This window comes from Zea mays, chromosome 1 (genome assembly GCF_902167145.1).
Source record: "Zea mays cultivar B73 chromosome 1, Zm-B73-REFERENCE-NAM-5.0, whole genome shotgun sequence".
Taxonomy (NCBI): Eukaryota; Viridiplantae; Streptophyta; class Magnoliopsida; order Poales; family Poaceae; genus Zea; species Zea mays.
The window spans coordinates 66,853,090-66,876,242 of record NC_050096.1 but is presented as its reverse complement, the minus strand read 5'-3'; the positions used below and the strand labels follow the sequence as shown (position 1 = coordinate 66,876,242).

The following is a 23,153-nucleotide window of genomic DNA, read 5'->3' as shown; positions in this document are numbered from 1 at the left end:
GTGGTTTCCTTTGGCCGAATTCTGGTACAATTCCTCATACCATTCAGCTCTGAAGTGTTCACCTTTCAAAGCTTTATATGGGTATGAACCTATGTTTGTTGCTGCTCCTGAGGTGGCTAAAGAAGGGGATCAATTGGTGGATGAGTGGTTGGCAGAAAGGCAAGATTATACTGCTTTACTTAAGCAAAAGTCGGCTTCTGCTCAGAACAGAATGAAAATACAGACTGACAAGAAGAGGACTGACAGAGAATTCCAAGTTGGTGAGTTTGTGTTGGTAAAACTTCAGCCATATGTGCAAACTATAGTTGTTAGTCGACCTTGCCCTAAATTGGCTTTGAAATATTTTGGTCCTTTCAAGATTATTCGGAAGATTGGATTGGTGGCTTATAAACTAGAACTTCCACCTTCCTCCCAAATTCACCCAGTGTTCCATGTTTCACAACTCAAGGCTTTTACTCCTTCTACTCTTGTGTATTCAGAGTTGTCTCAGATTATGGACTTGTATGGAGTGGATGTGAAACCTATGAAGATATTGGAAAGGAGGTTGGTGTGGCGGGGCAATCATCCAGTTGTCCAAGTGAAGGTGTTGTGGTCTCATTTTGCTGATGCAGTGACTACATGGGAGGACTATGATGTGCTTAAGACCAGGTTTCCTACTGATTTTGATTGGTACAATCAAACTCCAGGTGAGGGGAAGATGTTAGGAGCCTAGGTAATACAGGTTAGGGATTAATGAGCTGTCAGTGAGCTGTTAGTAAACTGCTAGGAAGAATAGCTATGAGGGGTTAATGAGCTGTGAGTGAGTTGTTAGTAACTGCCAGGAAGATTAGCTGTCAGTAAGTTATGATTTGGGCATGTTAATCCGCCTTGTAAGGAGGAATCACTACTATAAATACTTGTATGGGGTGATTGAGAAAAGGGAAGAAAATATAACTGAATACCAGACTCAAAATCCAATTTTCCAACTGACTCACCTACTGACGTCCTCGGCTCAGCGCCGCAGTAACATAACCGCCGCTAGAAATCTCACGCAGGAGTGGAAATCATCTCCCACGGCCAGGGGGTCATCACAGGGAGTCGACCGCCATGGCCGTGTGTCAGGTCGCGAGGTCGGTCGCCGTCTACGATGTGTTGCGTGTGTAGGAGGGCGTCGTGCCGCCGCTCGTTAGGATGGAACTTGGAAGAGTCCAATAGCGTTGTGAACGCAAGAAGGCTAGGGATGGAGATGGGGATCCTGGCGGCGTGCAGCTCATCGGGAAGAGATGCTTGAGTGGATTGGGCTCCTGGCGACGTGCATCTCGACCTGCACGGACATCGAGGAAGGGGATGGGGCTCCTCATGGCGAGCAGCTCGACGGGAATAGGTGTTTGAGGAGATGGGGTTTTCGGCGACGTACAGAACGGCGTGGAGAGGCGAGGTTGTGCCTAAACGACTGTGCCACCGTTTTAGGGGAAGGCCGGGGGGAGGGGGCACTCCTGGCTATGGCCTGTGCAGATGTCGTGGCAGCAATCCACACAAGAAGCGCGATGGCATTTGAGGAGGGAGAGGGGACGCTTCTGGCAGCACTGCGTTGTTCGAGGGGAGGGAGTTGGGTGGGGGAGGAGGCAGATGAGGCTCACCGGCGGCATGCAGGTCATCATGAAGAGAGGATTTAGAGGATATGGGGTCCCGTCCATCCGGTGCCGTATGGAAGCATCTAGAGCTCGGCTCGGAAACTTGTGTATGGAGTGTTTGTGTCTCCGTGCCGATCTGACGGCCAGAAAAATAAAGAGCGACGTGGATACACTACGAAGCCACGTTTTCAACCGGCTTTAATATATAGGAAACTTTATCTTTGGATTTGGCTTCTTTACGGTTTCATGTGCTAGACTCTCATAGTTTGTACCCGTTTACACAACCTCATCGGACATTTTTCTTAGAGCATCTCTAAGAGAGGCTCTAAACGTGGTCCGATTTTAAATATAGAATTCAGAAACATAAAACACTTTTCCAACAACGGTCCTATTTTATAAAACTCCATCAAAAATTATAAGGTTCGGTCTCTCGGGTCCTAAATATAATAGGTCATATACTGAAGTATTGTCCTCGATTTCTCTTAATCTCCAACCATTTATTTCCTAATACCATGATTTATTTCCTAAATAACATTATTTTAGACCTAATTGTTAGAGTAAAAAATATTTCAAGACCTAAACACTCTAAATATGATTCTATTTCAAATTTTAGGAATTTTAGAGTTTATTATTGGAGATGTTCTAGTTTTATCCAGCCTACATTCACTCTCCATGGCCTATGGCCAGCAGCTTGTCTTCGTGAGCGTTACAATACCGTTCTTCTTTAGGCGATTATGAACTAAGGTCATATTTAAATACAGTAGATTAGTAATTAACTAAAATTAGTTATAGACATTCAAATAGTACAGCTAATAGTTTAACTATTTGGTACTTTAGCAAATTAGCTAATACTTACCCTGTACCAAAATAAAATTTGTTGACTTTTTAATAGATTCATACAATACTTGGTGTATGCATTCTATATATGTGTCAATATTCATCATCATCTAGTTAAATATAGACACAAAAATCAAGAACTAAAATAAATACTATTTTGAAACGGAGAGAGTAGTTAGCTAGCTATTTGTTAACCAGCTAATTCTACTGACAAGATTTTAGCCAACTAATTATTAGTTCTAGTGCATTTAAACAGCCTATAAGATTTGATGCTGCATTTGTATTTCAGAAAAGGTAAGAAATGATTACATAATTGATGCATTTTTAGCTTCAAGAAAAAATGGACCTTTTGTTTCGAATTAAAGCCGACTGTTTGGATTATTGATGCATTTTTAGATTCAAGAAAAAATAGACTTTTGCTTCGAATTAAAGTCGATTGTTTAGATTATTGCATGTGTAATCTATAGAGACAAAAATACCGTAGAACTAGTGTTTTGGCCTCCTATATTCACGTGTGAATGTGTAATAATAACCTTCTACAGATAACTAACGTCCAAACGATCGCACAAAGAGCACACTCGAAACAACAGAAAGTAGAGGACGGGCAGGGTATGTTTAGTTGAATTGTTGCTTTCAAAAGTTGTTATAAGTTATGGCACTGAAAAAATCGTTCGTTTTGCACAAAAACAGAAACCATTTAGTTCAATAATTGTGGCCCTTCGGCGGGAGGGGGTAATTGTTAGAGCTAGTTTGACAATGCCATAAACTAATTTCTTTTAAAAAAGATTATCAGGCCTAATTTGGTAGATAAGGAAATTGAGCTTTTGGAAAAATAAGATTATGAGGCCTAGTTTCTTAGAGAAATTGAGAAGATCGGTAGAATTTTCTTGCTATTCAAATAACAAAGAGGGGATTTCTTCCATAGATAACTATATTTCTCTAGATTTTTCTGTCCACCAAAAAAGTTAAATAACAAAGAGGAGATTTCTTCCATAGATAACTATATTTCCCTATATTTTTCTGTTCAAAAAAAAGTCTAACATGCAAACACAGTCCTTTACAAGTGTTCGGTTTAGCTTTTGGTTTTGGCTTTTACCCCCTAAAAATCAAAAACCAAACCAAAAGACTGATTCTAGAAATCAACTTTTTCTAAAAGCTGACTTTTTCGCAGTATAAAATTATAAACACTCCTTAACCTGCTTTTAACGGCTTTTAGATGGAACTGTGAAAACATATATAAAAAAACTTTAAAACATATATAAAAAAACTTTTAACGGCTTTTAGTAGTTTACATCAAACGGTTTTTAGCTTTTTAACAGCTCACAACAGCTTTTTCCACCGCTCACAGTCCACAGCAGCTTTTTCCACAGGCCCAACAACAGCTTTTTCCACATGCCCAACCAAACAGACCCTAATATGATTGAAATAAAAAGAACAAAACTACACATATAAGCTAGACTTAACGATATAAGCTAAACTAAACTATACATCTAGATATGTAGATTATAGAAAACAACGAATATAAAAATACTATAACATAATAATTATGTCTTATACTTAGTTATAATTTAGGAAAGAGATAAAATATAATTTAGGACAGAAGAAGTATTAGAAGTATTTTACAGTTCTTACATTAACGAATTGATACACAGCATCTCTATAGCAAGCTTGTAGTACCTAAAGGCAACCCGAGTGCACCATTCTGAAGTGTTTTTCCCCCGAAGTCCAAAACAAACAAGAAAGCGATACTAGCTCCTGAAAGCACCCTGGCCAGGTTGTCTCCAGCCGGTACGCTGTCCGATACGCACCAAAACTCTGCGTTTTACACTACACAACACACCACATGTATACGTGCCGCCCGCCGGCAGGCACATGCACAGTACACAACAGACGGCGCGCGCGCGCGCCTCTCCCTCAGAAGAAACACGCGTCGAGGTAGCGGTCCGCCCGCCGGCGTCGGAACTCGAGCAGGCCGCCGTAGGTGCGGTCGGCGACGCTCACGAACAGCGCCTCGCCGTCGGGGCTGAACGCGGCGCCGGCGACCTCCCCGAACACGTCCACCTCCTGCGCGGCGCCGGCGTACCCGGCCGCGGCGTCGTACACGTGCACGAAGTCGGCGGCCTCGGCCGCGGCCAGGAACCTGCCGTCGGGGGAGAAGCGGAGGCCCCGGACGGCGCCGATCCGGGCCCCGAGCACGGCGAACGGCTCCGACAGGCTGCGCGCGTCCCACAGCCGGCACGTCGCGTCCTGGTTCCCCGTCGCCAGGACGCGGCCGTCGGGGTGCCACGCCGACGCGAAGGAGTAGTCCAGGTGCCCGCGCAGCGTCGCCACCGCCTTGCCCGACTGCGGGTCGGCGACCACGCACTCCGTGCTGTCGCCCAGGACCGCCAGCAGCTTGCCGTCGGGGCTCACCGACGTGCTCTGCATGCAAGTGCCGTAGCCAGTGTCAAGTGATTATTCAGCACACCATTGGTTAAAGACTTGAGAGGCAGGCACCCGGTCGACCGGCAGGGCACTCACGTTGACGGACCACGGGAAGGTGAGCTGCGTGAGAAGGCTGTATCTCTCGGCGTCGAACGTCCTGACGACGCAGTCGTTGTTCGCCGCCATCACTCGCGTGGCGCCGCTGCATCATCATACCGTCGGTCGTGGTTCACAACAGAACAGCTCAGTTGTCTGTTATCAGAACATGACGGTCTGGATCGCTTACCTGGGTGCCTGGTGGATGTCGACGGCGTTCGTGATGGAACTGCTGCCACCGGTCAGGCTGGTGCAGAATGCCACCCCGGGTCTATCAACGTACTGACGAACGAGTGAATGCATGCGCGCGCAGGCAGGAGAGTGAGAGATAGACCTTGTAAAACTGACAGAAGAGAAGGGAAAACACCGACGAGAGATACCTTGCATATGAGTTCTCCCTGGAAGCCACCGGCCACCATGAGGTTGTCCTTCACAGCCATGGCGCTGATCTGAACCCTCGACAACGGTCCAGCCCCCTTCACGTTCTGCACAGCAGGTAAGCAATATTTGCAGGTCACAACACTGAAGAAGGAGAAGAAGATGACGAAGGAGCGGAAATATGCAAGCAACGCGCGACGAAGGACGCAGACCTGGGTCGGAGCCAACCGGCCGGCCACGTTGAGAACCTCTCTTCCTCTCCGGAGCAGGGCAGACCAGTGCGTCACGGAGTAGCTCTGCACCAGGTACACGTCGTGCTTCGATGTAGGCCACAGGAGGTTCCTCAGCTGCAGGTGTTTCAATTTGGAACACACGATTCACGATTGTTGATTGCGCTTGAAATACATGCTCCAGAGAATGCAAAGGATACAGACTGACAGAGGTACAGGATGTCATGATGCAACCGGCCGACTGAGGCTATCTCTAGCGGCTTAATCATTTTTTATCTTTCATTTTAAACTCCACTTCATAAAATCAATAACGTTGTCAAGTCTACATTATAAAATAAAACAGTGCTCTGCGCGCGATCTGTTCGGCAACTTAAAACTCGAGCTACAGGGGAAATTGTCCCCTGCTGCCCCCATGCCATTGGCTGTCGTCATTCCAATGATGTACTAGTACACCTTACAATTCAGTGTCCAAAGTGAAGGTCCATGTTAACATTGCCATCCAGAACGGTTTTAGCCACACAATGTTCACCCAAACAAAGGACACAACATTGGACGATAATATAAACCCCATAAAAAACTTTCAACGGACAGCATTGGTTTGAGCACAATTTCCATTAACACGAAAAGGCGTGCCACAAATGAACATGCAGCAAATGAACCTGCAAAAAAAATGAGGAACTCAAGGTGACCCGTTTCAACAGATTCGTCCATCTCGAAACGTCCTGCCATACCATATTGCAAGCTTTCCAACCCCCTGCTGGAGTCACTCCTCCCGGCTGCTGAGGATGCCCATCCACCTGATCGATCTGATTAAATTGCAGCTAGTATCACTCAAGACTAACTGCAGATAGCGCACACCCAAACGTCCTGCCACTGCTTGTTGTTGACCTGCAACCAGCGTGATGTCCATATATACATTGATAGAAGCAGAACAACAGCGACATCATTCGATGCAGATGAAACATCATGCTTCATGGTTCGTAGCGTACATATATATATATATATATATATATATACTCGCACAGCAGTCGGGGAAAAAATCACAAGTTAGATTTAGGGGATGATGATGACAGGTTAGACTTAAGTATTTTGTGAAAAAAGGAGTGCTTAGGTATAGGAGGCGAAAAAAATTCTGTACATACCCGATGTAAACGTTATCTTTTAAAGCCCCTCACATCCACCACTCGAAAGTTCACAAACACATATCAAAATTTACAAAATAACCCTTTAGTAATTTATTTTTCTTCTATTTATATAAACCAACAACTGATATAGATATATGTGAGAGGCTGTAAAAAAATTCTTTATATCTCGTATGTAAAGAATTTTTTTCGGATAGGGGGGTGGCACACGTTCCAACTTGTAACCCTGCGCGCCCTCTGAGTTCTGGTAAAGAGAACGGACAACAAGAGCACTGTGCTTCTATCATGCAAACTGAAGCAATCGAACTGTGAGGCGGGCAACCCAGAGTCACACGCACCACTATGCATCTTGATGGCATGCCTACTCTTTCCTTAATGTTAGTTTGGGAACCTCATTTTTTCTCAAGGAATTTTCATTTTTCCAAAGTAAATTAGTTCTTTTTTCATTGGAAAAATAAGGTTCCCAAATTAAACTAGCCTTAAGAGAATAAATTGTGCAAGTGTAACAGCCTATGGCCAACGGAATGACTACTATCCTGACTGTGTGTGTGTTTTTTGGTTGGGCGATATGGGATGAGCAGAAGATTATGGTAAATTCCAGTGGGCTAATCAAACGGCACTTCACATCCTCGCGCGAAACACGTCTTGGTCAGGTGTGTGGATGGAGAAGTACCGAGTTGAAACCGTACCTGGAAATGCACTATCGTTGACTTGACGGCTCTCGTGTTCAGATGGAAATCGTAGAATGTGTCCTTCCTCTCCACCTGTTTGCGTTCCTTCCATAAACAAAAAAACGAACGTGTGAGGGATCACGTTTTCATGCTCACTTTTGGGACGACGGTCACTTGAAGAAAGTGTGACGAGGGATTTTCTTTCACAAAAAGAAAAAAGATGTGACAAGGGGATATATTATATATATATATATATATATATATATATATATATATATATATATATATATATATATATATATATATATATATATATAATAACCTGTTGTTGTAGGCCGCTGTGCGACCTCGTGAGGTTCTGGTAGCTCTTGTACTCTTTGAGCCTCATCCGACGATACTGGTCCCTGGTGTAGTTGAGCCTTTCCCAGGGTATCCCCTGCATGTCTTCGCCTTCTTTGTAGTCCGAGGCTGAAATATCACCCATCTGCTGCTGCTGCTGCTGCTGGCGGGGCGCACCAACGCTGGCGGGGGTCGTAGGGGAGGCGGAGAAGCCGTCGTCGTCGTGGAAATGGAAGTCGTCGTCCCAGTAGTAGTCATCGAAGCCGCCGTCGTCGGCGACGAGCTCCAAGTCCTCGCACAAGTCGTGCGCCATGCTTGCTTGCTAGTATCGATCCCTGCCGTCTGAAGCTAATCTCTTCCTGGAGCCCAGAGGCGAGGGGCGGATCTACCGGAGCTGTGTGTGACTTGCGAGCAGAAACGGGAGAGCTAGCTAGGATCGGCGTCGTAGTCTCGATCCGTCTTGCCTCTTGCGTACGTGCTCTGCCCAATATATATATAGGCGCGGTCCGGTCTGACGTCGTGGCGTGGGGGTGCCGGCCGACGACGTGGCAAGTCGCTTCGCAGGTTGCCGTCGTACGTGTCGGCTCGGATCGACGGATAGTGCCAGTGTCACCCACCGCCCAGTGCGTTCCCTCACGGCCATCGACGGTATGTATGTATGACCAGCTGATGCCGCGGTGTGCACACCACCTCCACTCCACGCGTCCTGCTGCCCTCCCGTCCTCATCCCCCCCGTCTCCGTCTCCCCGACACGACACCCGCCCGCCCTGCGCGTCAGAGTCAGATGCCATGCCGCTGCCGTGCCGCGCGAGCGCGACGTACCAGACGCCGTCGTCGGCAAGGCACATGCATGCAACGTGCCCGGCGCAGGTGCGGCGTCCATGGCCCACAGGCATATACATATCCAGGCTAGGCAGCAGTGAAAGGAGCGGCGTGGCCCCACACGAGATGGGCCGTACTGGTAGTCTGGTACACCGTCACCGGCACCGCGCGTGTTTATGTGGCGTGGCGGATCCCCGATTAACCGACGGTTTGTCCGCTTCTCGGGGCTAAAACTAAAATCAACCGATTCGCGTCGCCGTCGCCGTCCGTGCGGTCAAATCTACATTAATTTTGGTCGGTTTGACCACAGGTAGAGCCAGGTGGTCCGGTTCGTTCTCGCAGTGACGCGCGGTTTGATGGAGACTGTGTAACTGTGTTTATGGATAGCGGGAGCCGGGAGGCTTTGGGAAACTGCAAGTCTTTTGCCGAGCATACTACACGTATCTAATGCTTGGTCACCTGGCCTGTCTCGTCTCGTCGACAGTCATCAACATCCAACTCCCTTTTTTTTCCCTTCGTTCTCCCCCTTCTATTATCCCAACTGTCGTACTAGAATTTACGTACTCCCTCCGTTTCTTTTTATTTGTCGCTGGATAGTGTAAAATTGCACTATCCAGCGACAAATAAAAAGAAACGGAGGGAGTACTTGGCCCGGACATTACATTTTCGTGAAAACCGTTTTGTTAACCAAAAACCTAACTTTTTTATATTTTTTAAAAAATTTACGTCGAAATACATAACAATAATAATCAGAGCGTTTTGTGTATCTCGTGTCGTAGTACTACTGAAAACGAGAAATGTAGCGAAAACGCTAAGGGCTATTTATGAGCCACAAAATCGAAAGGTATTAGAAGGGTTTAAAATTTTCTCTTTATTTAAAATTGAATAATAAGAGAATTTTAGTCTCTTTAATCCCCTCCGGTTTCTGGACTTCTAAACTAGCTCTAAGCGACAAGTTTAACTCTACTGGTCCTGGCCAACCGTAGTGACTACTGGTAGGCCGGCCTGTGCTAATAACTGCTAACCAACCGTCGTTTATGGCTGGAACATAAATGTCCAGATTTTTCTTTCTTTCTCCTTCCCCAGTGCAGACGTGCAGTGCCGGACTGCTACACCAATCGCAGGCTGTTAGGAGATGCTAGGAGGGAGGAAGAAGACTTGGACAGGAAGAAGAGCAGATGGCAGAGTAGATAGGCAGAGCGACAGTCTGTCCAGAATTCTTATTACAAGTCTGATGCCTTTTCCCTAATCAATATTCCCTTATATCTCAATTACAACTCACACAAACTCCCTAAGCCGAGTACTAGGCCGGCGCAACCTGGATCCCCTTCGTGGGCCTGCATTGGATGGTTCTTCTGTCGGACTTGTTACAGCAGTAGTAACATTCCCTCCCCCTTGAAAACCTGCTTGCCCCCAAGCAGGAGCAGCGGGAAACTCTTGGCGCAAGCGAACAACATCTTCCCAAGTTGCCAGGTCCGAAGGGAGATGAGACCAAACAATGAGGGCTTCGTGCACCATGGAACCGCCGCGAAGAACATGACGTTCCTGAAGCACTTGCATCGGAATCTGTAAATCATGAAGCATGTCAGGAAGCACTGCACTAACATGATCTGGACGTTGGACAGCAGGCTTAAGTTGGGACACGTGGAACACCGGGTGGATGGAAGAAGAGGCTGGCAACGCCAGTTTATAAGCCACGGAGCCCACTTTAGCAGCGACGGTGAAAGGACCAAAATACTTGAAGGAAAGTTTCTGACAGGAGCGACGAGACAAGGATGTTTGTATATATGGTTGCAGCTTGACGAAAACTGAATCACCAACTGAAAACACACGTTCTGATCTGCCCTTGTCTGCCTGTTTCTTCATGCGATGCTTGGCACGGGATAGATGCATCTTGACCACATCAGTCATAAGGGCACGATCGGATAACCATTGATGAAGATCAGGAACAACACAGGTATCCACTGCTGTCAAACCAAAATGATGAGGAGACCGTCCATAGAGAACTTCAAAAGGCGAACGACCAAGGGATGAATGCAAACTGGTATTGTACCAATATTCAGCCAGGGATAACCATTGAAGCCACTTGGCAGGGCAAGAATTGACAAAGCAGCGAAGGTAAGTCTCCAAACACTGGTTGACACGCTCGGTCTGACCATCAGACTGTGGGTGGTATGATGTACTCATACGCAGCTGAACTCCGGCCAACGAAAACAGCTCTTTCCAGAACCGTGCAGTAAACACCGGGTCTCGATCAGAAACTATAGCAACAGGAAGACCATGCAGCTTATAAATGTTGTCAAGAAAAAGACGGGCAACAGAAACAGCTGTGTAGGGGTGATGTAGTGGTAGAAAATGACCATATTTAGAAAATGTGTCAATAACCACGAGTATGCAATCAGCATGTCCGGATTTAGGAAGACCAGTGACAAAATCCATGGAAACAATTTGCCAAGCTGCCTGAGGAATTTCCAAAGGTTGAAGCAACCCAGGATAACGATTACGATCCGGTTTAGCTTTCTGACAAACTTCACACGAGCTGACAAAAGAACGAACTGAAGCATTCATACCCGGCCAAAAGAACAATTGTTTAATACGGCGAAGGGTAACTGGAATGCCGGAATGACCACCAAGTGCTGTATCATGGCAAGCAGAGATGATCTTAGTGTGGAGGGAAGGAAGGGCTCCCACGTAGACACGGCCTTTGTGACGAAGCACCCCTTTGTGTAATGTAAAATGAGGAATAGAATCAGGGTTGACTAACAAGGCTGTAAGTAATTCTTGTGCCTTGTCATCAGCTTCGTAACTAGAAACCACATCATGGAGCCATGCTGGTGTTGCTGCTGATATAGCTGACAACTCAGGCTGTACATGTGGCCTTCTGGAAAGGGCATCAGCTGCACTGTTGTCAGATCCCTTTTTGTACAATACTTTGTATTGGAGTCCAAGCAATTTAGTAAAAACCTTTTGCTGCCAAGGTGTGTGTAGCCGCTGGTCACACAAATGAGACAAACTTCTATGGTCTGTTTTGATGATAAACTCCCCATATTGCAGATAGGGATGCCACTGCTCAACAGCAAGCAAAATTGCTAGGTATTCCTTCTCATAAGTGGATAAACCCAAAGTTTTAGAACTCAATGCCTTGCTGACAAATGCAATGGGATGCTCATCTTGCATCAAAACAGCACCAACACCCTTGCCACTAGCATCAGTTTCGATACAGAAAGGCTTGGTAAAATCAGGCAGAGATAGTACTGGGGCAGACTGTAATGCAGATTTGAGTGTAGAAAATGCAGTGTCATGCTCAGTGGTCCATATGAAGAGAGAGTTCTTCCTTAATAGATTCGTGAGGGGCTTGCTAATCACTCCAAAATGACGCACAAACTTGCGATAATAGCCAGCAAGACCAAGGAAACTGCGAAGTTCTTTGGTATTGGAGGGAAGAGGCCAAGTGACAATGGCATCAATTTTAGCTGGATCTGTAGATATACCATCAGAACTGATAACATGGCCCAAATAAGACAGTTGTTGCTGAGCAAAAGAACACTTGGATAATTTGATCCTCCAGTCATCTTGCTTCAACAAGTCCAGCACTGACCGAATGTGGATGAGGTGTTGGTCAAAAGAAGGACTGTAAATAAGAATGTCGTCGAAGAACACCATAACACACTGCCTTAGTAGGGGCTTGAGCGTTGCATTCATTGCCCCTTGGAAGGTTGCAGGTGCTCCAGTTAACCCAAAGGCTAATACTCGAAATTCGAAATGCCCTTCATGAGTGGAAAAAGCGGTTTTATGCTCTTCACCTGGTTGGAGTAATATTTGATGGAAACCTGCCCGTAAATCCAACTTTGTGAACCATTTGGCTGCAGACAACTCATGAAAAATGTCATCCATGACAGGTATAGGAAATTGACGTTTAACAGTGAGAGCATTAAGGTGTCTGAAATCAACACAAAATCGCCAAGTATTATCCTTCTTTTTGACCAAAAGAACAGGGGAATTGAAAGCGCTATGGCTGTGTTGGATCACTCCAGTGTCCAACATGTCCTGAACTTGGCGTTCGATCTCTGTTTTAAGACTAGGTGGATACCTGTAGGGTCTAATGTTAACCGGTTTGGCGCCTGGAATTAATGGAATAGAATGGTCACAAGCCCTACTTGGTGGAAGATGGGTAGGAGCTTCAAATAAGTGTTCATACTCCTGCAGAATGGTCTGAATAGCGGAAGGTAACAGACTGAAATCCACTGCATTACATTCTGGGGTGACAGCCAATACTTGAATAACTGTAGTAGGAGGAATATTGGGTAATATGCCTTGTAATAAAACTGTAGTAGGGCCTGACTGGATTGACATCCATTTTTGTTCCCAGTGAACCTCCATAGGACTGTGGGACTCAAGCCAATCCATACCTAAAATAATGTCATAACAATATAGTGGAAGGATCTTGAACGTAGTAGTAAACTGAATACTATCCACAGACCACTGAATGTGCTGGAGTTCAGAAGTGCAGACAAGTTGAGATCCATTAGCGACAGATACACGCAAGGGTATGGACAAAGCAGATATTCCTGGTAACTTGTGAGCCAAAGTGGAACTGATAAAAGAATGAGAGCTTCCACTATCAACCAATATCAACACTTGATGATCTGCAATAATTCCCAGAAATTTCAAGGTTTTGGAATACTCAGTACCAGTCACTGCAGCCTGAGAAAGAGTTATAAACAGCTGAGAAGAGGACTCCACTGTCTCCTCGGACGGTTGAGCATCAACAGATCCCAACAGTTCCCAAACTTCTTGAACTACATGTAACTGCACAGAAGGGGAACACTTGTGACCCTTGAACCACTTTTCAGCACAAATTTTACAGAGACCTTTAGCCATTCTGTAAGCTTTTAAGGCATCAAGTTTGTTTCCAGTAGGAGCAGGCTTCACTGACTCCATCACTTTGTTATCATCCAGAGATGGTGGGGAAGGCAATGGATATGCAGGTTTAGTCGTTGGCCTGTACTCTGATTTAACTGAATAAACAGGATCAACTTGTCTCTTGTACTCTGGCTTCTTTGTTGAAATAAACTCTTCTTCCTGCAAAGAGGCGAGCACACAAGCAGTATCCAGGTCCGGAGGCCGTTGCATCAAAATAGAAGAACGGATGCTGGGATGTAAACCATCAATAAAACGAGTAGTGTAGTAAAGTGGGTCGGTGACAGACTCGTAAGCATGCAACTGATCGACTAATTCAGTGAACGATGCAATATAGTCAGAGACGGATCCAGACTGTTTAATGTGGAACAATCTACGAATCAACACCTCGTGCTCGTCACGACCAAAACGATCCATAATGAGTGTGCAAAATGTATCCCATGGCGCATGAGTGAGCCTACGCTCCATGGATTGAAACCATCGTGCAGCCGGACCTTCTAAGTACATAGTAGCCACCTTAACCCACACATCGCGATCGACAGAATACATATCAAAGTAATTCTGACAACGTGAACGCCACAAACGTGGATTGGTCCCATCAAATTTGTGGAAAGGCATCTGGGGAAGATGACCACGAGGATGGAACCCCCCTTGAGACTGATTGTACGAATGCGGCACAAACTGATCATGTGGAATATGAGGTACAGAGAAGGATGGATCCGACGTACCCTTGACCGGGTGACGGGTCTGGGGTCCGAGGGACCCAGACTCATCATCCCGGGTATGATTGTCAGTGCGGTGGCCGATTGGCCCATCAGCGCGTGATCCGGCAGGTTGTCGCGAAGGAGCCGACTCGGTGCCGAGAACACCCGGCTGGGATGCGGAGTTGACGCGCGCATCGCGCTCGAAGAACTTGTTGAGTTTGGAGATCTCCAGGCGGATGTCAGACACCGAAGATTCGATCTCCGGCTTCCATGCAGTGAAGGATCGATCAAATTCAGTGGCAGCTTCCTCCAGGGCTTGGATGCGAACGTTGCGGTTCTCCTCAGCCACAGATAAATCAGTGAATCTCTGATTCAGAATTGCGTCATGGTCAGCGAAACCCTTGGCGATTTCCTTGGAAACTTCCGTCCGCATCAATCTCATCATCTCCTCGAACATGGACTTGAGGTTGGGATCCATGGCTCCCAACCCCTTCTGTCGACGAGTATAGTAACGGTGGTGCTGCTCCAGACCGGAACGAGGGCTTTGATACCAATTGTTAGGAGATGCTAGGAGGGAGGAAGAAGACTTGGACAGGAAGAAGAGCAGATGGCAGAGTAGATAGGCAGAGCGACAGTCTGTCCAGAATTCTTATTACAAGTCTGATGCCTTTTCCCTAATCAATATTCCCTTATATCTCAATTACAACTCACACAAACTCCCTAAGCCGAGTACTAGGCCGGCGCAGCCTGGATCCCCTTCGTGGGCCTGCATTGGATGGTTCTTCTGTCGGACTTGTTACAGCAGTAGTAACACAGGCCGTGGCTTTTATCATCATCAATCACAAGTAACAACAGTATCGCAAGTAGTAAACATGAAGCGCGAAGCGGGTCGATGGAAGCACGGGGGAGCCAGCTAAACCAGTCCATACAACACCACCTCTCAAGTGACAAGAGTATCGCAAGAACACAGCAACAGTGGCGACTGCACAAGCACAAACGCACGCGCAGCCGCGCTCCACAAGTTAACTTGAATCGTCACATACATAGAAATAGGTCACTCAGCCTAGACGGCAGCAGCAGCAGAAGGAAACCCTCAGAAGAGGTAGCAGCAGTAGTAGGCGAGCAGGGGAGCCGCCACGGCAGCCAACAGGGCGGTCGCCGTCATCGGAGGAGAGCTCGCCGCCGCGGCGCGCGGTGAAGATGCCGCCGCGCCACCGCTCGATGACCCCCCGGCGGCGGACGGTGCAGGTGCTGCGAATGACAACAGCTTGGTGGTCAGAAACTCAGAACCCACCACAGCTTTATTACAGTTGGATCATAACAGCAACTGTATTACTGAACGCCCATTTCAGGATGGTTCCACGAACGAACAAAACCACTCCAGTCCATCCACTAGTTTGGCCAAAGGTGTGTAGTGTAGTCAACATACATTATTCCACAGGCATTAAAGAGAAGAAAAAAAATGCTGGCCGAGTACTCCCGTGACTTGCCAGTCAGACTGTGCCCGTGACAACTGTGCCAGAGAAACGGCTGCAGGTCTCCAGGAATTAAGTAATGATACTTTTGCACGGCGACCCATGGTCTAGTACTGAAGGACAGGCGATGAAATGTTTCATGTTGGAATGCTAAACCTAGAGTAGCAAGTTATCTCCAACAACAGAATCCTTACCCATCTCATATCTCACTCTTTATTTCAAACTCTATATTCAACTCTCTACTTTAAACTCTGGTCAATATATTTTACATGCTCGAGATGGCCTAATAATAATAGTGCCATCATAACGAGGCTAACTAGGCAGGCTTCAAACAGCTCTATGTCACCAAAATCCTAGGTGGGAACATAGAGGGAGAGAAGAAAGTGAGTGCTTATGGCTCCCTAGAATTCTAGGGGGAGAAAGAGCTTGCTTGCGTGAGTTAAAGATGACTCTTTCTTTTTTTTCTGTCAATCTAAATGATGACTCTCTCTAACTTAAGAGTCATAGAAGAATAAGCTCACTATATGTATCGGGTATTATTATTGGCTATGGCAAGAGTACGAAGCCTTTTAGTTAATTCTTCTATTAGCCTTGCTCTCAGTCACTCCTCTGCTGAAGGTAATAAAATCGTCTGATTCAGATGAGCTGCAGGGTCACCCCTCTAACACACTCGGTCGTACCGATCATGCCTAGATCTATTTCAAACTTCAACAGAACGATCAGCTGACCACACTCTATCGCTTTCTACAGCTCAACTGAATCAGGCGATGGTTAAAGAAACCGAACCGTTGGCTAGCATACAGGTTTCTTCTCTTCACTCCTATACATAATTCTGTCTATATTGTTTTGTAGCGCACATGCCATGCAATCACTCGCAAAGATACAAAGGTGATTGGAAATAACAGCTGAGGATTCTTTGCTGGCAAACAAAAATGTTGCGGACCCATAGTTATGCCAAAGGAGCGGAACACCACACATGCATGTGGAGATGTTTTGAGCGTGTTACAGCTCATCAGCTTCTTTTCTAGCAGAAGAAAGACAAAACACATTTATACTCTTGTGACAGCTAAGAATTCTGTTTTTTCTTCCATTTTTTTTAAAAAAACAAAAACTTTATTCTTGGAAAACGGACAGCTAAAAAATTCAGATCTTGTTTTTTCCCAGTTGAAGTTATTGTACAGTTCTAGCATATATTTGTTCTGTTCATACTTGAAGATCTAAAGTTCTAAACAGGCGTAACACTGCAAAAATTCATAGAGCATAATCTAAGTACTAATATGTGCCGATTGTTCCTAAAAATCATAGAGTGTAATAAAGGCGCATGTCGTTACACAGAGATTAGACGGACGTAAAAGAAAAGACAGTGAAACTGATAGTGAGGCATAGAGTTACCTTCGGTTGGGGGAAGCGCGGAAACTGCAAGCAAAAGAGTGGAACTGTTAGATCATATCGAAATTGCTTAGAGTAGCAAAAGGGAAAACCAAACTAACTTATCAAAAAAAGGGACCTTTATCTACACTACATAAAATCCTTCTAAGAGAAATCAAAGGAGCGGTAAAATCCGAAGAAAAGAAACCCGTGATTTAGGCATGGGTTCTCGAGGTGTAAGGAAATTTTTTGGAGGAGATGGCACAGTACTAAGTTTTTTTTTTTTTTGGGGGGGGGGGGGGGGGGGGGGACACATGATGAGATATGACGGAATTTAAGAGGGAAACTGCTCGGGGAGAAGCAAGGATGAGGAAAGGCTCGGGTGGTGCTCACTGTTGCACTTGCTGAAGGCGGCGTTGGACGCGCCGCACGCGCCGGGGAGCGCCAGCACGCGCTTCATGTCGATGGGAAAGCCCAGGTTACTGGAGTTGGAGCCGGCGAGGGAGCAGAGGCAGCCCACGATGACGGGGCTGGCCACTGCGGTCTTGACCTCGCCGCAGCAGGCAGCGGACGGACGGCGCGCGCTGCTCCCCTTCTGGACGTAGTCGATGCAGTCGATCAGGCTGGCGGCCTGGGAGATACAGTCCACCGCCGGCGCCGGTGCAGGGGAGTTGGAGCCCGCCCCCGCGGCGGAGGCGGCGAGCGCCAGGAGGACGCACGCCACGGCGGCTGCGGCGGCGCGGGAGGCGAGGGCCATGATGGCTCGAGTGGGAGGAGCGGAGTGGAGTGGGGTGGGCGGGCGGTAGGGAATGGAAGTTGGTGGGACGCGGGGTGTGGAGAGGTCAGGGCACGCGTGCCTTTATGGAATCCAGATGCACAGATGGCAACGGTCCACGGCGGCGAGGTTGGCATGAACTGGAATCATGGGTGCTTTGTGCTTTCCCGTGTTAACTTGTTCTCGACTTCTATTATCTCTCCTCTCTCTCTATCTCTCTACATTCTACATATCTACGTCTATCTATAACTAATAAAAAATATTAAAAGAGCTTCACCTACGACGAAAACATCCTGTAACAACAATTTCTCACATCTTTTGCCTCCCCCTCTCGTTTTCTCTCTCCAACGGTTTACTTTACTTGTTTTGAAACTAAATCCACTACTCTAGTGCAAACAGACATACAAAACACAGTTTTAGGGGGTGTTTGGGAACAAAGTTTTTCTGCAGTTTTGGAAGAATACTGCAGTATTCTCAAATACTGCAGTATTATATACATAATGGTGTTTGGCAAGCTGGGTAAAATCTCTGTTTTCAAAACTGAAGTATTGTGTTGGGGGCTTGTTCTCAAATGCTATGAATTAAGAACAAGACAACATGAAATGTTAAATGTTAATATCCTTCGTCCAACGAAGCATTATTCCCTCGGGGATAATAAACTCTGGACGAAGGTGGGCAACAATATGATTACGAAGGTTAAGTCTTCGTAATCGGATTTTAATAAATTGTATGAAATAACATAAAGTATAGAGTATCAGAGGTAAATGAATCATATAATATCCATTCAATATATTTAAGTATTGGATACAATAATACCTCTGCCTTGGCAAAGGTTGATTCCCGAATGATGTGATTGCAGAAAACAGGAAAGTGTGAACAGTAAGGGAGTACTGTTCACTATTTATAGGCACGGGATACAGTCTGTGAGGAATTACAATTATGTCCCTCATAGGGGATTACAACAGCGACCCAAACATTTATGGACTGAAAGGTCATTCTACTTTTAAGTCGGTTTGCAATTCCGAAGCTTCATGAGGAGGAACCTTCGGTCATCTCATGCGAACAGCTTCAGTCGAAGCTGCTTCTCCCTACAAGACCTTCGGCGACGAAGCATGGTCCCAACAGTAGCCCCTTTCACGGCGCTAGATCGTTTTTCGTAACGAGCTTGAACCGTGAAAAAGTCTCTTAAGCTTCGGGAAGCCGAAGGTCCAAAAAACACCTTCCCTGAGCTCGTTGTCGAGAAACGATTCAGCTTCCAAGAGCGTAACGGTCCCACCTTGCAGAGTTACTGTTTGGTCTCTGCGGTCCACCGCGCAGCGAGTACAAGCGGCTGTCCGCTTGGTGTAAAAATCCTGGCGCTTCGCCTTCTTACCTGCAATACTATATAAACAGACGAGTAGGTGTGAAGTTACCACAGCATTCATTGCTACTTGCACTGTTTTGTTGCCAAAATTTTTAACCATAGCCGAAGCTTCACTCTCGGACTCGAACGAAGCTCCAGCTTGAAGCCTGCTTCGTCAGAAAAAGGAACTTCGGAAAAAACAATATTCAATTCCCACAAATTCAGAATTAAATGGTCAGAGTACGTTCTACCGCTAGGGTTGAACGTGAGGGAGGCGAAGCTGAAGGCTCGGAGACTGTTCCCATCTCCGAAGCAATGCAGCGATCCGGGCTGGTAACTTCGGAAGAAATCCCCACTGCTGAAGCAAAACAAGCAACTGCCGAAGCAGAAGAAGAGAACATTGAGGAAAACATTGAGGAAACCGATCCTGAAGATGATTATCGTATTGCGATGCCAAGTAAGCCCAGCCACTTGGACTTCGGGAAGTCTACTGTTTCGAAGGCTGATCTCTCCAAGATGGTAAAGTCGGGTTTTTTCAGTGAAAATCAGAAGAAGCTACTTCGCTTCGGGGGGTAAGAAACTACCCCGAAGCCAGAGAAAGATGAAATAGTTATCTTCAAGAGCTTTCTAAAGGCTGGGTTGAGATTCCCCCTGAATGGGATTATTGCAGAAATATTGGAAAGGTTTGGAATCTACTTTCATCAGCTGACTCCTAACGCTATCGTTAGGCTCAATGTTTATATCTGGGCTCTCCGAAGCCAAGCGGTGGAACCGTTTGCTGACAGCTTTTGCCGGGTTCACGAGCTGCACTATCAGACGAAGGCCAGGAAAGATGGATTGCATGACAATTTTGGTTGCTATAATTTTGCTTATCGGAAAACTACAAAGTTTCCTGTAATCAGCTACCGAAGCAAATGGGCAGCAGGCTGGAAGTCGGAGTGGTTCTATGTCAAGGTTGATGACAACAAGGAGAAGCTTGTGCAGAGTCCGCTTGAATTAATCTTCGGAGAAACCCGACCTCTTTGCAACATGGCACCAGAAGGTATAACCCAACAAGCGTTAGATGAGTTCAGAATTATTTCAGAGCATATCAGTACAAGAGACCTGGTACAAGAGTTTTTGGCTTTCAGGGTTTTCCCTAGTTTAAAAGAATGGGAGATGCCGAAGCTAGTGGGGGAGAAAAAAGAAGGAGAACTTGTGCGATTACCTTACTATTTCAAGTTCAAGAAATACTTTAAAGCACCTTGCCAAGAGTGGCTTGATACAATTGAAGTAATGTGCAATGAAATTCTCGGCAATTACTCCAAAAAAGAAGACCAGTTAATGACTGCGGCCTTCGGCACCCGTCCGAAGCGAAGATTGAATCGAGTGCTGGACGCCTTGGGTTTTGAATACCCTGACTACGAAAATTTGAATAAAGGTGCCGGAGGCCAGAAAAGAAAAAGGGTAGCCGAAGCTTCAGATAAAGATGAGAAGGAACCAACAAAAAAGAAGAATATTCCGAAGAAAAAGAAAATATTATCTCCGAAGCGAAAGATATCCGACAAAGAGGAGACCCCCGCATCACCCTCTGCCACTGACGTGGAAGAGATTCTGAAGGTAATGACTGAATCCCTGCCTATGAAGCTAAGTCCTTTGGGGCCTCAACTGACGAAGTTTTTTCAGAAGGAAAAGGAGCCCGAACAAACGAAGAAATCAACTAAAACTAAAAGACAAAGAATCATCGCAGTGACGGAAGTCATTGACAAGACACCACCGAGAGCTTCAGCTCAAAAAATACCAGCAGGTGAAGAAATAACAAATATTGAAGTTGCGCCTTCGGAGATAGCGGCTACCGAAGCTGCTTCAACCGAGGATTTGAACTTGGAAAGCACAATTGAGCACATCGACAAAATGCTGCTAGACCTGGCTACAGAAGAAGCTACCACTGCCGCCGAAGAGGCCATGGCCGCAGCTTCTGAGAAAGGAAAGGAAATTGCTGACGAAGCTTCCGAGGACGAAGCTTTCAGGTTCCAAAATTTAGTTGGACAAGAATTGTCAGAAGCCGAAGTGGAAGAGCTCAAAGAATATGCCAAATCTTGTGGTTACAAGCCAGGAGCACTCCTCTTCGGTGGAATCGACGATGAAAAATTGAACTGTATCCGAGACCAAACTGGAGCTAAGGTCATCGGTACTCTATCAAAGAGTATCGGTTTTCCGAAGCTAGAAACGGACATCAGCCGCTACCGACGACAACATATCGTTGGTAGTTTATTTTATTCTAATTTCAAGGTGAACTACTTTTCCCTTGAATTTTATTGTTTTTAATGACGAAGACATGTCTAACGAAGATTGTTTACGTGCAGAGTATGCCGCTGAGCAAGGCTTTGAAAATGCAGCAAGATTTAGAAGACAAAAAACACGAAGTTATAATTGAAAGCTTAGAAAGCAAAATAAAAGAGCAATCAGCTACTGTTGAAAAGAAAGACTTCGAGCTTCGGGCAACTGAAGGTTTATTGGCAGAAGCCGAAGCTAAAATAGCAGAATTGAATTCGAAGCTTCTCTGTCAATCTGAACAATTTGAACAGGAAAAACAAGAACTTAATGTGAAACTCGAAGCCGAAGTTCAACAAAATTCTGATTTGAAAAAATTATTAGCAAACCTTCAAGAGAAATGTTTGGAATTTAGTAGCAGATGTATTCAACGACTGAGGAAAATTTTCCACTCAGTCGGAGCTAGCAGTGAGAAATTTACCCCGTCAGCCGAAGACCTACCAAAGACCTTCGAACATATTGAAGGTGAAATTGATGAGCTTGACGAAGTTATAGCCGGGCACGGTGACTTCTGTGCCTGGGTAGCTTCTCAAGGTACTGCTGCAGTTTTCCTAAAGGCTGGCTGTGACCATGGAAAGATTGTCAATAGGCCTAATTTTACTTTATCACCAACAATTCTAGATGACATTCCTGATCTCGCCCGAAGCATTTCCAATAGATTTGTAAAAATGATATGGACAAAAGGCGGGCGAGAAAAGGCTGGAGACGAAGCTCGAAGTCACCTTGAACTAGTAAGAAATCATACCTTGTGCTTACCTTTTCCTTCAAGCTTGGTTTTGACCCTCAATAACTTAATTTATGTAGGATGACGAAGCTGAGTCCGATGCTTAAAAAGCTTGACGCCGAAGCATGAAGATTAACAGGAGTAGACTGTAGACAAACTTAAGAAATTTTTGAGATAACTTTTGTAAATATGTCTAAATTTGTTTTAATGAATTCTGTCCATACCTTGTAATACGCTTTTACCCTTGCATTAATGCATGAGAGGTGCTTTGATGTGGACGAAATTTTCTTTTTGAGCCGAAAGCGAAAAAAACACCTTCCCTTCTTTTCGTACACAGCAAAGCATAAAAAACAATATTTCCCTTTCTTCCGAAGCTCTTCTTTTTGTACACGAAGGAGTACAGAAAACAGTTTTTTTCTTTTTGCCGAAGCAATCACTTATGCTATGATGATGGTTATCCTACATATGCCTGGATGAATGTTTATGAATGCAAATGTTATGATGTAATATGATGTGCAAATGAATGTTCAAACACATATCCGAAGCCATAATCACAGCCGTTATTTCCTTAGAAACAATCATATATCAGCACTGACTTTTCGCTGTAAGCTCTGCATTCCCTTAGGAACGACTTTGGAGCTTCTTCGCCTTTTACTTTCGGCGGAATCAGCGTTGACTTTTCGCTGTAAGCTCTGCATTCCCTTAGGAACGACTTTGGAGCTTCTTCGCCTTTTACTTTCGGCGGAATCAGTGTTGACTTTTCTCTGTAAGCTCTGCATTCCCTTAGGAACGACTTTGGAGCTTCTTCCCTGTTTTCTTTTCGGCACTCGATGGTGCGTTCTCAGCTTTTACATTTACATCATTGGGGGATTTCGCTCTTATAGAGCCAAAAATAAGAAATTACATGTGATGGCCCCATTAAAAACCTTTCTCCCCCTTCAGAAAGGAAAAGGGTGCCATGTAAGAAAAAATAAAAAATA

At 45.6% G+C, this 23,153-nt stretch overlaps 2 protein-coding genes across 3 annotated transcripts; both read right to left on the bottom strand.

The window, feature by feature from the left end:
• Positions 1 to 4,007: 4,007 nt before the first annotated feature.
• On the bottom strand, positions 4,008 to 8,210 carry LOC100274637 (uncharacterized). 2 transcript variants are annotated; one of them, XM_023301661.1, is made up of 7 exons: positions 7,714 to 8,210; positions 7,410 to 7,496; positions 5,561 to 5,695; positions 5,351 to 5,455; positions 5,161 to 5,252; positions 4,971 to 5,076; positions 4,008 to 4,871 (listed from the first exon to the last, which is right to left on the bottom strand). In XM_023301661.1, the coding sequence occupies exons 1-7, from the start codon at positions 8,041 to 8,043 to the stop codon at positions 4,365 to 4,367; spliced, it is 1,362 nt and encodes a 453-aa protein (XP_023157429.1). In that variant the 5' UTR covers positions 8,044 to 8,210; the 3' UTR covers positions 4,008 to 4,364. The 2 variants fall into 2 exon arrangements, with proteins under 2 accessions (XP_023157429.1, NP_001336880.1); NM_001349951.1 differs by having other exon boundaries at positions 4,041 to 4,871; positions 7,410 to 7,484; positions 7,714 to 8,191.
• A 6,586-nt stretch (positions 8,211 to 14,796) lies between these two features.
• Positions 14,797 to 18,024, bottom strand: LOC100276627 (non-specific lipid transfer protein-like 1). The gene is made up of 3 exons (XM_008658189.4): positions 17,413 to 18,024; positions 17,044 to 17,067; positions 14,797 to 15,427 (listed from the first exon to the last, which is right to left on the bottom strand). The coding sequence occupies exons 1-3, from the start codon at positions 17,774 to 17,776 to the stop codon at positions 15,270 to 15,272; spliced, it is 546 nt and encodes a 181-aa protein (XP_008656411.1). The 5' UTR covers positions 17,777 to 18,024; the 3' UTR covers positions 14,797 to 15,269.
• Positions 18,025 to 23,153: the final 5,129 nt, after the last annotated feature.